Source organism: Petaurus breviceps, unplaced genomic scaffold (assembly GCF_028583685.1).
Source record: "Petaurus breviceps papuanus isolate PSGF00001 unplaced genomic scaffold, PetGlider_PUasm1.0 688, whole genome shotgun sequence".
Lineage (NCBI taxonomy): Eukaryota > Metazoa > Chordata > Mammalia > Diprotodontia > Petauridae > Petaurus > Petaurus breviceps.
Window position 1 is genome coordinate 23,974,021 of NW_027186457.1, and position 14,613 is coordinate 23,988,633.

The 14,613-nt window shown below is 47.3% G+C and overlaps 1 protein-coding gene and 1 pseudogene across 2 annotated transcripts in view; one reads left to right on the plus strand and one right to left on the minus strand.

Moving 5' to 3' along the window:
- Nucleotides 1–14,613, plus strand: part of MCF2L2 (MCF.2 cell line derived transforming sequence-like 2) — a 348,809-nt gene that overhangs the window by 322,460 nt on the left and 11,736 nt on the right. For both annotated transcript variants that reach the window (XM_069104786.1, XM_069104785.1), the window contains exons 27-30: nt 6,694–6,786; nt 10,321–10,392; nt 11,959–12,042; nt 14,436–14,554. In XM_069104786.1, the coding sequence (XP_068960887.1) occupies nt 6,694–6,786; nt 10,321–10,392; nt 11,959–12,042; nt 14,436–14,554 (368 nt within the window). The remainder of the gene's footprint in view (nt 1–6,693; nt 6,787–10,320; nt 10,393–11,958; nt 12,043–14,435; nt 14,555–14,613) is intronic.
- Nucleotides 423–2,341, minus strand: LOC138174440 (kynurenine--oxoglutarate transaminase 1 pseudogene; annotated as a pseudogene).

Consider the following 14,613-nt stretch of genomic DNA (forward strand, 5'->3'; position numbering starts at 1 on the left):
CTCTCTGATCACCAGAAGAATATGACAGGCTAAAATGTTGAGCATCCTCAAACTGGACATGAAACCAAACCAGGAAGGATCGCTAACCCATTGTCTGGCAGAATTATGGTTCTGGAGCAGTGGGCTGAACTGATGAAATCCAAATGCATATATTGAGACAACTCGGGTGCGGGGCTTCTCTACTTGGGCTGAGGATGGTCTGGAGACACAGAAGGGTTAGTGGTGAGAGTGCTTACTTTAAAGGCAGAGGACCTAGGTTCAAGTTCTAACCTTGGGCAAATCAACCCCTCTGACCCTCAGTCTCCTCTTCTAATTTTATAATTGAAGGTGGCGCTAGATGGCCTCTAAGGCTCCTTCTGGCTCTAAAACTATGATCTAGGCTGCTAGGTATTTCATTGCATAGAGTGCTTTTCCTGGAATCTGGAAGAACTGAATTCGAATTCAGCCTCAGACACTTACTATCTGTGTATCCCTGAGAAAGTCACTTAAGCGATTTTTTTAAGGTGCAATAAACCTTATTAAGGGCAAAATATGGCTCTTGGCTTGAGGTAATTGCTCTTGGGATCCTCCCAAGGATTGGCTGGCTGTGAAAGGCAGCCTAGCAGTTGACCCAGCCCCTTAAAGGTGAAAGAAGAAAAACCAAGATAAGTTACAGCAACATGGGACCATGAAGGGATGAAAGGAAGATGTCAGGTGTCCTTGTAAACTTCAGGTGACTTCTAGCCTGGCTGGTATCCATGCCTCAGTGGGGGGTGGCTGATTCAGGTGTTCACAGTAAGGAGGAAAATCCTACTTTATCACTCAACAGGGAAAAGAAGTAGTGACAAAGGAGGGAGGGACATTCTAGAGAGAGCCCAGCCAGAGAAAAAACACCCTGATGCTAACCAAGCCAAATGCTTCCTCTTGCACAGATGGGAATAGGGGTGCTGGGTAGATAAAAGTTCCTAGGTCCCCAAATCCCAGAATAAAAGGGAGAGCAGATTTTCACTGAAGTATAGTAGTAGGTAAGGGAATGAAGGAAGACCTCTTTTTTTATCCCTGTCTGACTTGGGCCCTAGTTAAGGAGCTTCCCTCCTCCTTCCCCCAAACCTGGGAATTCCTGAAGCACAAAGGATGGATGGAGAGAGGGGGAATGGTCCAATCAAGTAAAGTGAGCCAGAGGAAGAATGGGAGAGAGCTGGTGCAGAAATCAGGATTCTAGTTCTTTTTTCCACTGCTGTAGCTTGTCATCCGTGGCCTCAAAAGTGGAGTCATTCTTCATAAAGCAGAACCGAATGTTGTGGTCAAAATGCTTCTTCTGCTCTGAGCTGTAGAACACTGAGACTGGAATGGCCACCAAGCCCTTGCTCTTTGTCATCCACTTGAGAAATCTAGAGTCATAGTCCCCCCCCCTCTGATCCAGGGAGTTGGGACATCTTTTTCTTGAAGGTGGAGATGTCTGCAATGAGGAAGTAGATGCCCTGAGGGACAATGGACTTCATGCCAATGGTCTGCAGGCTGCATCATGTGATCCCGCTTTTTCTGAATAGCCTTATGCAGCTGGACAAAATAGCTCTCGGGCTGACCAAAGACCCGCAGCTCCTGCTCAAAACTGGAAGACACAGCTTCCTGGGCCTGTGTGGGGCAGTGATACAGGAAATTCTGGTGAACAGTCCGAAGATACTTCATGAGATGATCTGGGCCCAGGACCCAGCCCCCCTTCCAGCCAGTGACACTAAAAGTTTTTCCTGCACTGCCAATAGTCAGGGTGCGTTCCCACATTCCTGGAAGGCTGGCTATGCTGATGTGTTTCTCTTCATCATACACCAGCCACTGGTAAACCTCATCACTGAAACACAGGACATTGTGTTTTTTGTACAGCTCTGCTATTAATTCCAGTTCTGCTCTGCTGAACACCATGCCCAAAAGGTTGTTGGGTGAATTAATGACGATGGTCTTGGTCCGAGGAGTGAACTTGCAGGCCAGCTCAGCTGGATTTAGCTGCCAGTCACCACTGGACATCAACTGGCCATCATGGGCTCATGGGGGTCATAGTGGCACAAACACGGGACAGTCACCAGCCACCTTTGTCATGGGCTCATAGCAGTCAAAATAGGGTTCAATGAGAATGACCTCATCTCCTTCCTCCACTAGGGCCTGAAAAGCATAAAAGAGGGCCCCATAGGCACCCACTGTAACAAGCACATTCTTTAGAGGATCCAAGTCTTGTTCCAGCAGTTTCCCAAAGAACTGAGCCAAGATCTTTACAAGGGGAGGGTGACCAAAACCACGTGTGTAGTGATTGAGCATGATGTCTCCGCTGACGGCGTGTTTGAATGCTTCCCAGGAAAGGAAAGAGGAAAGGAAAGGAAAGGAAAGGAAAGGAAAGGAAAGGAAAGGAAAGGAAAGGAAAGGAAAGGAAAGGAAAGGAAAGGAAAGTTGTGGCCTTAAACAGTACAAGGGCATTATCTTGCTAAAAGCTGCTTTTTCCATTTGAATCAGGAAATCTAGCTGCCTTCTACCCAGCCAAGCGGCAAATTTCATCCAGACTGGTCCATGCCTCATTAACAGTAGCACAAGTCAAACACAATTAGGAAATAATCCGTTTATTCTAGTTCTAAAGCAGTGAGAATGAATGAGGTTCAGCACAAGGAGGGGCCTCAGAGGGCATCAGTCCAGCGACCCATTTGACAGGTGAGGAGATTGAGGCCCTCAGAGGCAGGGCCGTGCTGTCCAGACCTGGATTCCAATCCTGGTTCTGTGTCTGTCCACCTGTGTGATGGTGGGTACTTCATCTCAGCAGTGCCCAGGTGTCTCATCTTCAAAATGGAGGGCTTCCAAGGTCCCTTCTGGCTGCCAGCCTCTGATCCGATGAGGCAGCTGGGTGGACAGTGGGCTAGTCTGGAGTCTGGAAGACCCGAGTTCAAATCTGCCCTCAGATGTTTGCTAACTATATGACACCTAACCTCTGCTTGCCTCAGTTTTCCTCATCTGTAAAAGGGGGGCAATAAGAGCACCTACCTCCCAGGACTGTTGTGAGGCTCAAATGAGATGTTTATAAGTGCTTAGCACACAGTACTTGTCACATAGTAGATACTTAATACAGGCTTGTGGCCAAGCAGATTCAAACTGCAAATTCCATCTTCTGACACCCAAGGCAATGTTCTTTTTTCTTTCCCATTCCCTCCTTTTCTTCCTTCCTTCCCTTCTTTCTTTCTCTTTCTCCCTTTTTCTTCTTTCTTTCTTTTTCTTTCTTTCCCTTCCTTTTTTTCTTCCTTCCTTTCCTTTTTAAACATCTGAAACATTGCTGTGAAAACAGGGCAAGCCTGGGCTAAGGAAACCAAGCACCCAAGTAAACTCTCGTGGGAGTTTCCTGATCCCCAGTCAGCTCTGGAAAGAGCTTGACCCCACTCTCAGAAGCAGGGGGGTGCCCAGTTTGAAGGGCTGGGGCATACCCAGTTGCCACCCAGTACTTTTCCTCTTACTTAAAAAATAGTTACAGTGTACCCTGTCCAAAAGCAGAGACCTTGAGAAATTCCCCTTTTTTTCTGTTGCTCCTTGAAATTTAAGCCCCAGATCTTAAATTTAGGTCGAATTTTACAGCAGAGTACCATGAAAGGAAAGGATGTTTCCTCCTTTCTTTCCCCACCCCCCAAATTGGACTACTTTGCATGTGTCTCATAATGCCACATGCTAAATAATTTTTCTTTCAATTTTTGACTTTACATCACCTTCATTTCTGAAATGTACCATCGTCATCCTTACCCCGTACAAAGAAATCCACTGTGGGGAATATTTTTATTATCTAGCTCTCTCCTCTCCCTACACTCACATGCCACCACACTCTCCCTAAAGGAAACATTCATCAGAACAATGATTCCTCCAAAGACAAGCCTTCCAAGCTGTTCCACCAGGGACAGGGGGAGGAAGGAAGTTTTATGGGAAGGGGTCTGGTCATCTGAATTTCTGGGTACCCTTGCTGTGGATCTAAGGCCCCCCAAGGTACCTGCAGAGGCTCCTCTGGCTGGGCACAGGTCATCCAGCAGGCAGTTTGTAACTGTCATCTGGAAGCTGTGCAGGGGGTGCCAGGTCCTATATCTGGGGATGTGGTGCCCTCTCCAGCTGCAGGCATGTCAGCCAATATCCCCTGGAATGGCATTCACAAGAGGATCAGGAGAGGAGTGGGGAAGGTGAGGAGGGAGGAGGGAGGAGAAAGATGCATGAAAAAGGTCCCTCCAGAGGTCAGCAGGCTGTACAGCTGGAGGGCAGCCCAGAGGCCATGAGATCCAACCCTCTCATCTTCAGAGGAGGAAACTGAGGCCCAGAAAGGCTTGATATGTTAATGTGTTTTGTGTGTATATACACACACATACATACATACATACACATAGACAAAGACAAGATAGCTATATATAAATATACTATATGTAAATGTGTGTGTGTAAATGGGGGAGAAGAGAGGAAACTCTGCTCTATTGCACAAGCTTTCTCACACAAATTCAAGAACCTTTGAACCCCACAACATCTTTTCCCATGAACCATACTTCATGATATACTTGGAGAGTGAGACAGCTGGGCACTGTAGCCAGCTGGCCCCACCAAAGCCAGCCAGTCAATGCCATTGGACACTGAAGCACCCATGCTAAGTGGGCCCGTGAGATCAGAAAGTGAGCTCAGAAGAAATGTCATGAGTGCTACTTCTCCTTCAGGGGGCACAGTGGATAGAGGGCTGGGCCTGGAGTCAGGAAGACCTGAGTTCAAATCCAGCTTCAGACACATACTAGCTGTGTGACCCTGGGCAAGTCACCCCATCTCTGCCTCAATTTCCCCAGCTCTAAAATGGGGTGTCATAGTACCTCCTTCCCAGAATGCAGTGAGGATCCAAAGAGATAATTGTAAACTACTTCGCACCATGCCTGGAACATGGTAGGCCCTTCATAAATTCTTTGCCCTTCCCTCTCAGAATACTTGTGCCTGAAGATAATGTAAATGTTCTAGTTGGCCAAGAATTTGTCCTCACTTATCCTGCAAGGGTCGGTTTTAGTATGTGTGTGTGTACACAAACATACATACACAAATACATATATACCTACACACAGATATATGGAGAGAGAAAGCAAGACATTGGGGATAAGTGACTTTCCCAGGGTCACACAGCTAGTAAACACGCACACATATACACATATGTGTATAAAGATGAGATTTTTTTCTTTATTCAGGGGCCTTTCTTTACCCATTGTACCATACTCCTTTCCTTCTGGCAGAGAGATAAACAGGGCAGAGAAGAGGGGCTATAAATGAGCCCTAAGCTGGACCAGGGTCCAGTCCCACTCTGACCCTAAATAGCTGGGGGATTTTTTAATTTAGTTCGGTCCCACATGCAATACCCTTACTAAGTACCCACTTTGTGCCTGGAAAGTCTCGGCTTCTCTCAAGCTCATTTTGTTTCTCTGGGGTTGGAGTGTTTCAGGGGTGGCTCTTAAATCCTGGACTTGCATTTTTCCCGAGGTGTACCACCATGGAGTCTTGGGTTACTTTGTTCAGAGGAGTCATTGAGCAAACCTCCCTAAGAGAAGCAAACATCCAGACATCAGGGTGAAGGGGATGGGGAGAAGGAGGAAGCTGGAGCCAGGGTCCCTCTAGACTCGGAATCAGGGTGAGCTGAGCTAATTCCACAAACCCCTACCCTGCCAGGAGCCAAGACCTGCTGTTGACACCTGTTGCATGCGCCCCTGACCTAACCTCTCAATGCTCCAGCCACCTCTCCCAGACTAGAAATTGCAGAGAGTCAATTAACCGTATTGACAAAGGGAATTTCTATATCAGGAATTCCCCATAGCAACAATGAAATCACAGATCTGGCCCGTTCTGCCAAAAAAAAATGTTGGAACAAACTTGAAATCCACATGCCCCTTGAGCTGGAAATTCCAATGGCTTCGTGGTCTACCTCCAAGGTCCCTTCTAGTTTATACAGTCCATTCTGTCTCACTGCCCCTCTGCTCTGGACTCTCCCTAGGTGGAGCAGGTTATCTAAGAAGAGTGGACAGCCTAGAATCAAACCAACTACTCATTAAGTGCTTCCTTAGCACTCTGAGGCTCTGTGCTAGCCCCTGGGGACACAAGACAAAGAACAGAGTCAGTCTCATTGCAAAGGAGTTTCCATTCCAATGGAGAAGACAAAAGGACACATGAAAATATAGAGAGTATGAATTTAAGTTTGATAAATACAGTTATATACAAAGTACTCAAGGTAGTGTGAGAAGGAGAAAACTCATGGATGGGGAACCAGGAAAGGCTTCATGCACAAAATGGCGCCCAGACTTCATCTTAAAGAAATAGAGGGACTTGGGAGGATTGGCCAGCCTTGGAATCAAGAAGACCTGGCTTCCAACCCAGTCCCAGACATTTACTAGCTGTGGTGCTCTGGACAGGCCACTTCATCTCTCTAGGCCTCAGTTTCCTCATCTGTAAAATGGGGGAAATAATACCTGCAGCACCTACGTCAGAAGAGATGTCATGAGCGTCTAAGGAGACAGTATGCAGAGTGCTAGAGAAGTATAAATTGATGTATATTATCATCACCATCATGAGTGTCTCATTTCCTGGACTGTTCTCACCAGGCTTGGGGAAAACCCCAAAACCAAACCTCAGCTTCTCCCCTGAGTACCCCCACTGCCCCATGCACTGATCCTGTCTCTCTGCTTGTCCTACCAGATCCTGAAGCTAAAGAGAAGGATGTCACCAGGCGCTTCTCCCTCGCCTCCTCTCTTGGCACCACAGCTCCCACCCCCACTGGCCTCACCAAAGGTACTGGACGCCCTCTTCTCTCTCCATCCTACCACCTTCATTCCCCAGCACAGTGTCTGCATGGTAGGGCTGCTAAGCTGGTGTAAGAGATGCAGACAGATGGATGGATGGATGGATGGATGGATGGATGGATGGATGGATGGATGGATGGATGGGTGGGTGGGAGGAAAGAAAGAGAGAGAGAGAAAGAAAGAAAGAAAGAAAGAAAGAAAGAAAGAAAGAAAGAAAGAAAGAAAGAAAGAAAGAAAGAAAGAAAGAAAGAAAGAAAGAAAGAAAGAAAGAAAGAAAGAAAGAAAGAAAGAAAGAGAAAGAAAGAGAGAGAGAGAAAGAAAATTGATAGGTGGATAGAGAGAAAGAGATAAGCAGTTAGTAGCTAGATAGGTGATAAATGATAGAAGATAGATAGTTTACTGATCATTGCTGGTTCGAAGATAGAAGGTTGACAGATAAATTGATCCAGACTGATGTGTAGATAGAGGATACAGGTAGAAGGATGGAGTGTTAATTGAGCACTGCTCTGTGTTGGACGTTATGCTGAGACAGACAGAGAGATGAGAGAAAGAGCATTTGTTGAATACTTAGAGGCCAGATACTGTGCTAAGCCTAAGGGATACACCAAATAAGACATTTCCTGCCCTAGGAGCTTACATTCCAAAGGGGACATGAAAAGGTGGGGAGGTGGAGGGGAGAGCTAATCGGTAGAGAGACTTGTGGGTAGAAATTCAGTGGCAGTCTCTGAGGGGCCTGACCACCCTGCCAAGGTGAATGGGGGACTATGTACTTTCTTCACCCTTCAGAGGGCCTGCTCTGATTCTACCCTCAAGGGTGGGGAACTTGCAGCCTTGAGGCCACACATGGCCCTCTAGGTCCTCAAGTGCAACCCTTTGACTGAGGTCAAATTTCACAGAACAAATCCCCTTCATAAAAGGGTTTGTTCTGTAAAACTTGGACTCAGTCCCAAGACTGTACCCAAGGACCCAGAGGGTTAGGCCACAGGCTCCCCACCCTGCACCAGATGGAGGTTTTCACCATTAACAATAGGAAGCTTACCAGCAGCTCTGGCCAAAAGCAGGTTTCCTGCCTGGCTGCCAACCCTGCCCAGCACCCTGCCCTCATGCTATGTCCCAGGACAGGAAAGAACGCATTAGCCAAGGCTGGGCAATGGTGGCATTTTAGTGCTAGACAGAACCTTCACTTCTTGTCCTCACCACTCTTGCCATGGGGGTCCTGACCTGTTCCTGAATGCCACAGATCCACACTAGCCTCCAAAGTATTGATTACAGTCCCTAAATCATCTTCCTGAAGCACAAGTTGGACTGTGATACTCCCTAGCTCAAGAACCTGAAAGGTTCCCTGTTGCCTCTGGGGGGGAAAGAAAACAACTGAAAATTCTTCCACTTGTCTTTTAAGCCCTTCTCAGACTGAGTCTGGCCTACCAGACCCCTCCAGACCCCCAAGTTGGGAACCCTCTCCTTCCTCTCCCCTGCCTTTTGAAACCCTTAACCTTTTCCAACGCAAAGCTCAGGTTCCACCTCCTTTAAGAATCCCTAGCCTATGCCAGCATAGAGTCAGCTTCTGCTAAATTCTGGCTGACTGACCAACCTACCTCAAATGAACTTATACTTAAAAAAAAAAAACCCACATCCCTCTGATTCCTTCTCACCTCTTTGGAAATGTAAGAACCTTGAGGGCCCAAAGTGATTTGTGTTTCCTTGTATGCCCAGAGCCTGGCACTCAAGAAGTGTGGGTTGATTTGGACGGAATTGAATAAAGGATCTCGGTGAGTGCAGAGATAATGGGAGTTGAGAGAATGCTTGTGCTGAAGTCAGAGGATCCAGGCTCTAAAAGCCCTTAAAACTTGTGTGACCTTGGTCAAGTCGTTGCCCTCTCTGGGCCTCAGTTTCCTCATCTGTAAAATGATGAGGGTTAGACTAAATCTGGCGATCTCTGGAAGTACTTTCCGAGTCTAGAACTAAGATCCTCCACATGTGACTTTGGACAAGTCCCTTCACCATCATGGACCTCAGTTTCTGCCTCTGTAAAATCAAGGGGTTAGGCTAGATGGATGGCCTCTGTGGTCTCGTCCAGTCCTGGAGCACCCTCAGTCAAAGATCCTGAGGCACGGACCTGACAGGACATTGAAGCTGCAGCCCCAACAATGCTCCGTCCTCAATAAGGGCAGGCTGTGAGCTTTCTGTCTCTGCAATCTGTAAAATCGGTCTAGTGTCTAGTGACATCTCCTCGCACCTCCCTTTGTCTTCAGGGAGTCAGTTAAACTTGAAATGTCTCCTTTGCATCTGGGGGCTCGATGAGGAGAGGCTCTGAGAGGGAAATGAAACCATAAATTGTCCTTGACTTAAAAGCATCTAATGTACTAGCCTCCCCACTTTACTTCCCTAATCCTGAGGCCTCTTGCCAGCTCTGTACATGCCGCAGACCCCTCAGAGGGACTAGTCAAGTTGACAAACATTTATTAAGCACCTACTATATGCCAGGTAGGGCATCTAGGTAGCACAGCATGATAGTATGTGTGACCTGGAGTCAAGAGGACGTGAGTGCAAATCCAGCCTCAGACACTTAAGACCCTGGGCAAATCTCTTAACTTCATTTATAAATGTAAAACGAGCTGGAGAAGGACATGGCAAGCCGCTCCAGTATCTATCTCTGCCAAGAAAACCCCAAATGGGGTCACGAAGAGTCAGGCATGCCTGACATGACTGAATAAGGACATGTGCCAGGCTCTGTGCTAAGCTCTGGAAATGCACAGTCCCTGCCCTCCAGGAGCTCACAGTCAAACTGGGGAGACAGCATGAAAATAACTATGTACAAAAGGAGTTATTTTCAGGATAAATTGGAGATAGTCCCAGAGGGAAAGCACTCAGAAGGAGGCTTCTTGCTGAGGATAGGACCTTGGCTAAGACCCAAAGGAAGCCAAGAACGCCAGGAAGGAGACAGCTTCTGGCATGGGAGACAGAAAAAGGCCCAGAGAGACATGATTGGAAGTGGATCAGGTCCCAAATGAGGAAATGACCAGTATCCAGGCCCTTGTGGTCCAGTAAGATGCCCTTCCTGGAGCTGAATGAACTTGAAGTGGTTAGAAATGACCGCTGGTGGAGGTGAGGAGGGGGTACATTCTGAGCAGGACGGAAGGGACTTCTCACGGAGTGGAGGTGAGCCGGTTCAGTGAGAAGCCAATAGGTCAGTTTGACTAAATTGTTTAGGGGAGTTAAAGTGAGTGAGAAGAGGAGAGGCCCCGTAACTGGGGAGCAGGAGCTGGATGATGATGTAGCCGAGGAAGCTGGGAAGGAGCAGTCAGAAAGGCAGAAGCACCACGTCAGGAGATGTGGTCTATGATCCCAGCCTGCAGGTGGCAGAACGCTGGGCCTCTGCCTCCATCCCAGGCATGCCGTGGGGGCCCAGAAGCTCAGGATGCCTCTCACCTCTGGCTGGCCGGCTGCTATGAAAGGAAGACACTCAACATATATAGGCGCCCTCTTGTACTGAAATTCTTTTGCCTCCTTAAACTTCATCCAGGTCCTCTTGGTCCTGCAGTTAAAGTCAAGAGACATGAAATAAAGAGCGACCCCACGCCGCTGGGGTTTGAAGGTACATGCATGATACTCTGCATGAAGCCTCCCCACCCTGGCCTGTGCCCTGAGAAACGCACATGTCCTTTTCTCCTTGTCACGGGAAGCTCCAGCTGGGCGATGGACATCTGGGTGCCTCCAGTGCTGGCTGTGCCCTGATGATCATGCCCGCTCTGTGCAGGGGGTGGGGAGGGAAGAGAAAGGGGCTGCAGGTTTTGTTCTGGAGCTCTGGATGTTTTCTTTTCATTCACTTGTGTGCGGAGGGAAACTTCACAACCAAAGTGGTCGACCCCAGAGTCTGCCCACCTGGTATTCTCATGCCCTAGCAGTGGTTCTCACTTCAGATAAGATTGTAGATCAATGCCTTCTTGTTCTTTAATAGGGAATTAGCTGGGGCCAGAGGGGAGGCAGAGAATGAATGGATGGTCCTAATTCCCCCTAAGCACTGCAGCCTGGGAGGTGTATTCAAGAAGTGCCCACCACCCTCCTTAAACTCCCATGTACCTATGTACAGAGTCATCCTGGCCTGGCCCAAACCCCCATACCTCCCACAAGGGTCACAGAGATCCATCACACCATGTGGGTGAGAGAGAGTGCCCGCTGGGATATCTGCTTGTTTGATGAAGTTTATGGGGTTTTTCAAGCCAAGGTGAGGAGCTTGGCAACTCACTATTCTCCTCCCTCCTGGTTGGTGCTTTTGTCTCCAAAGTATAACTGTGTACTGAGACCGAGTGGGTCAAGTAGCATTGAAGCACCTTCTATATATTGGTCACTGTGCTAAATGCTGGGGAGACAAAGAAAGGTAAAAAAAAAAAAAAAAAAAGAAAGATCCTGCTCTTGGGAAGCTCAGAATCTAATGGGATATAAGCCTAGCTTCCCCACAGAAGCTGATGCAGAAGGCAAAGACAGGAGCATTTGGGCTCATGGGTTGAATTCAAACGGTTCCATTGGGCCATCTAGCTGACAGAAATGGGAAGGGTCAAAAGTAAAGCAGAGTAACCCTTTTTGCTGTGATTTCTCTCCCCACCCCAGACCTAGATCTACTTAGAAAGGTTTTCCTAATTGGTCTAATTTTAGTTCAGTGGTGGGCTCACTTTCATTTCACTCATTGACCTTGGTAACCTCCAGAACCCCAGATTGTTAGTGTCTCAATTCAAAATACCCAAACGAAAATACCAAAGTGTAGGTAGCTTTGTCTAGACTGAAAATAGGTCAAGGAGAAAGAGAGAGAGAACCCTGCTTCCTTCCTCATTGTTGTGTGTTTTGAGGTCTGGTGTTCACCACCTACCACTTTCCCTACTGTTTATGTTTGTTCTGCCTGTGAAGGTCCCAGAACTCTGCAGGCTCTGGGAGTTTTTTTCAGCATGTGTCTGGAAGTTGGGAGGGACCACACTCCTTCATTCTCCCCGCTTTCAGGGAAGCAAACTCAATTTTAAAACGTGGTGTGTCAGAGTTGACCATTTCACAGGGGCTCTTGAAATTGTATCTGGTTTTCTGGGGGCTTGTTTCTTTTTCTTTTCTTTCGTTTTTCTTTTTTTTTTCCTGAAGGATTTCCATTACAAACAAAGTCTACTTCCTGTCTCAGATGCTTTTGAGAATTCCATCCTGGCCCAGGCTAAATGCAGTGGCAGGCCCACCACGAGGGTACCCAGATCTGCCTCCCAGACAGGTAAGGGGTCCTCTCGCCTCTCGGGCTCTTCATCCTCTTTGTCTCAGTGAGCTCATAATGGACCCAACTGCCAGCCCAGATCCAAGTCCCCTGCCCTCATCCCTCTCCCATGGATCCATCACACCTCACCACTTATCTGCTACCTGGCTGCCCAGAGGCTTCTCAGGCTCAATAGGTACCAAGCTGAGCTCATCCTCTTTCCTGTTCTTCACCTCCCTGGGCCCTCCCAGGACACCGTCACGCCTCCCATGGCCCAGGCATCATCCTGGGCTCTCCACTCTCACCCCCATCTTCGATCCTTGTCAGATCTTATTGATTCCACCTCAACATCCATCCTTTTCTCAGTCAATCAGTCAATAAGCGTCTATTAAATACCACTAGCACCTGACACTGTGCTAGGAATGGGAATGAAATTATAAAAGAAAGATGTCCCTTGCCCCAGGGGGCTGATATTCTGCTCACAGGTGAGTACTTAGAGCATGTAGAGAACCGACACAAAATGAGTGATTCTGGGAGCCTCTGGAAGGAGGTGGTTCTTGGACTGAGGATTGAAGGCCTCTGGGGGATGGTGCAGGCTCACATCACCTCTTCCCTGTCCTGGTGCACTAACCATCTAAATAGTCTCCCTGACCCTCCTTTTACAACCCGGCTTCCACACAGCCACTAAAACGATACTTTCTCCATGTCACTCCCTCACTCAGGAAGTTTCGATGGCTCCCTATTGTGTCCAAGATCCAATACAAAGGCCTTTGTTTGACATTCACAATCTGCCTCTAGCCTATCTATCCGGGCTGATTTCTCCTCTTCCCACACTCCACACTCTAGCCAAATCGGACTACACAATATTCTGTCTCCCCCATTCTTGGAATGTTCTTCCACACTTGTGCCTCTTGGAACCCAGAGCGCCCTTCAGGGCTCAGCTCTACTGTCTTCTCTTTCTTTTTGCTTTTATTTTTTTTAGGACAATTGGGGTTAAGTGACTTGGCCAAGGCCACATGTTTTTGTGTCAAGTGTCTGAGGCCTGATTTGAACTCAGGTCCTCCTGACTCCAGGGCCGATGTTCTATTCACTGCGCCACCTAGCCCCTCTGCTTTCTCTTTCAAGAGGCCTTTCTTAATTTACCCGGCAGTTATCGTATGCCCCACCCCACTCCCAATCCCTACCCAAATTAAGCCTGTTATTCATTTTTTAATATATTCTATTTCTATTTATCTGTAAACATGTTAAATACAGTAGAGCATAAGCTACTTGAGGTCGAAAACAGTCTTAATTTTCTATTTCTATGGCTAGCACCAACTACAGTACCTAGCATTATTAAGAGTTAAATATGAACTAGTCAACAAGCAGTTACTTAGTGTTTACTATATGCCAGACCTGCAGCAGCTAGGTGGCACTAGAGTGCTTAGAGCACTGGCCCTGGAGTCAGGAAGACTCATCTTCCTGAGTTCAAATCTAGCCTCAGATACTTACTAGCTGTGTGACCCTGGGCCAGTCATTCAACCCTGTTTGCCTCAGTTTCCTCATCAGTAAAATGAGCTGGAGAAGGAGTTGGCAAACTGCTCCAGTATCTTTACCAAGAAAACCCCAAATGGGGTCACAAAGAATTAGACACGACTCAACAACAACATAAGAGAGTTTGGAGAGAGAAATTTTAGAATTGTTGGGTACAGATTGTAGTTAAATCCATGGGAGCTCATGAAATTACCAAATGTAGTAATATAGAGGGAAAGGAGAAGAAGGTCCAAGACAGAACCCTGAGACATGACTAGAATATGTGGCTTAGAAGAGATCCAGCAATGGAAATAGAGAAGGAACAGTCAGATAGGGTAGGAAGACAGCCAGGAGAGATCCCTGTTCTGAAAACCTAGAGAGAAGAGTGTCCGGGAGGAGAGTGACCAGAAGTATCAGAGGCTGCAGAGAAATCAAGGAGATGGAGGTTCAGAGAAAGAGAAAAGGAGATGGGGTGGTCCTCCTTTCTCCTTATCTGCTTATTTGAACTCTGTTCATCTTTTAAAACCCAGTTCAAGCCCCATTCCTCAGACTAAGCCTTCTCTGCCTATCACAGTCCATACTGTAGTGATCTCTTCTGCCTCCTAGTTCTGAGATGAGAGAGAGAGACAGAGAGAGACAGAGACAGAGAGAGACAGAGACAGAGAGAGACAGACAGATGGAGAGAAAGAAGTAAGAATGCATGGACCAGTTATGATTTGGTCCAGCTTCTTCTTGATATTTCAGATTATGACAGCAATTAGCTCCTAGGGAACAAAATTAAATGCTGTTCATCCTGCTGCAGCCATCCTGCCATTGGCAGTAGGAACCGCGGAGCCTTTGGGTTCTGCTAGCTCACTGCAAGCTCTCTGACTTAACTCTTCACTTTGCTTTCTTTTGCCAAGGCTGGCCCAGCAGGCAACTTCCCTCGATGGATACCTTTGAGGATTTTGAAGTCATCCCCTCCAGTACAGATGAACTCTCCAACTCTTCAGACTTGGAAGAAGATACCAGCACCCATAATGTAATTTCTTTCTCTTTCTTTCTTTCTTTCTTTCTTTCTTTCTTTCTTTCTTTCTTTCT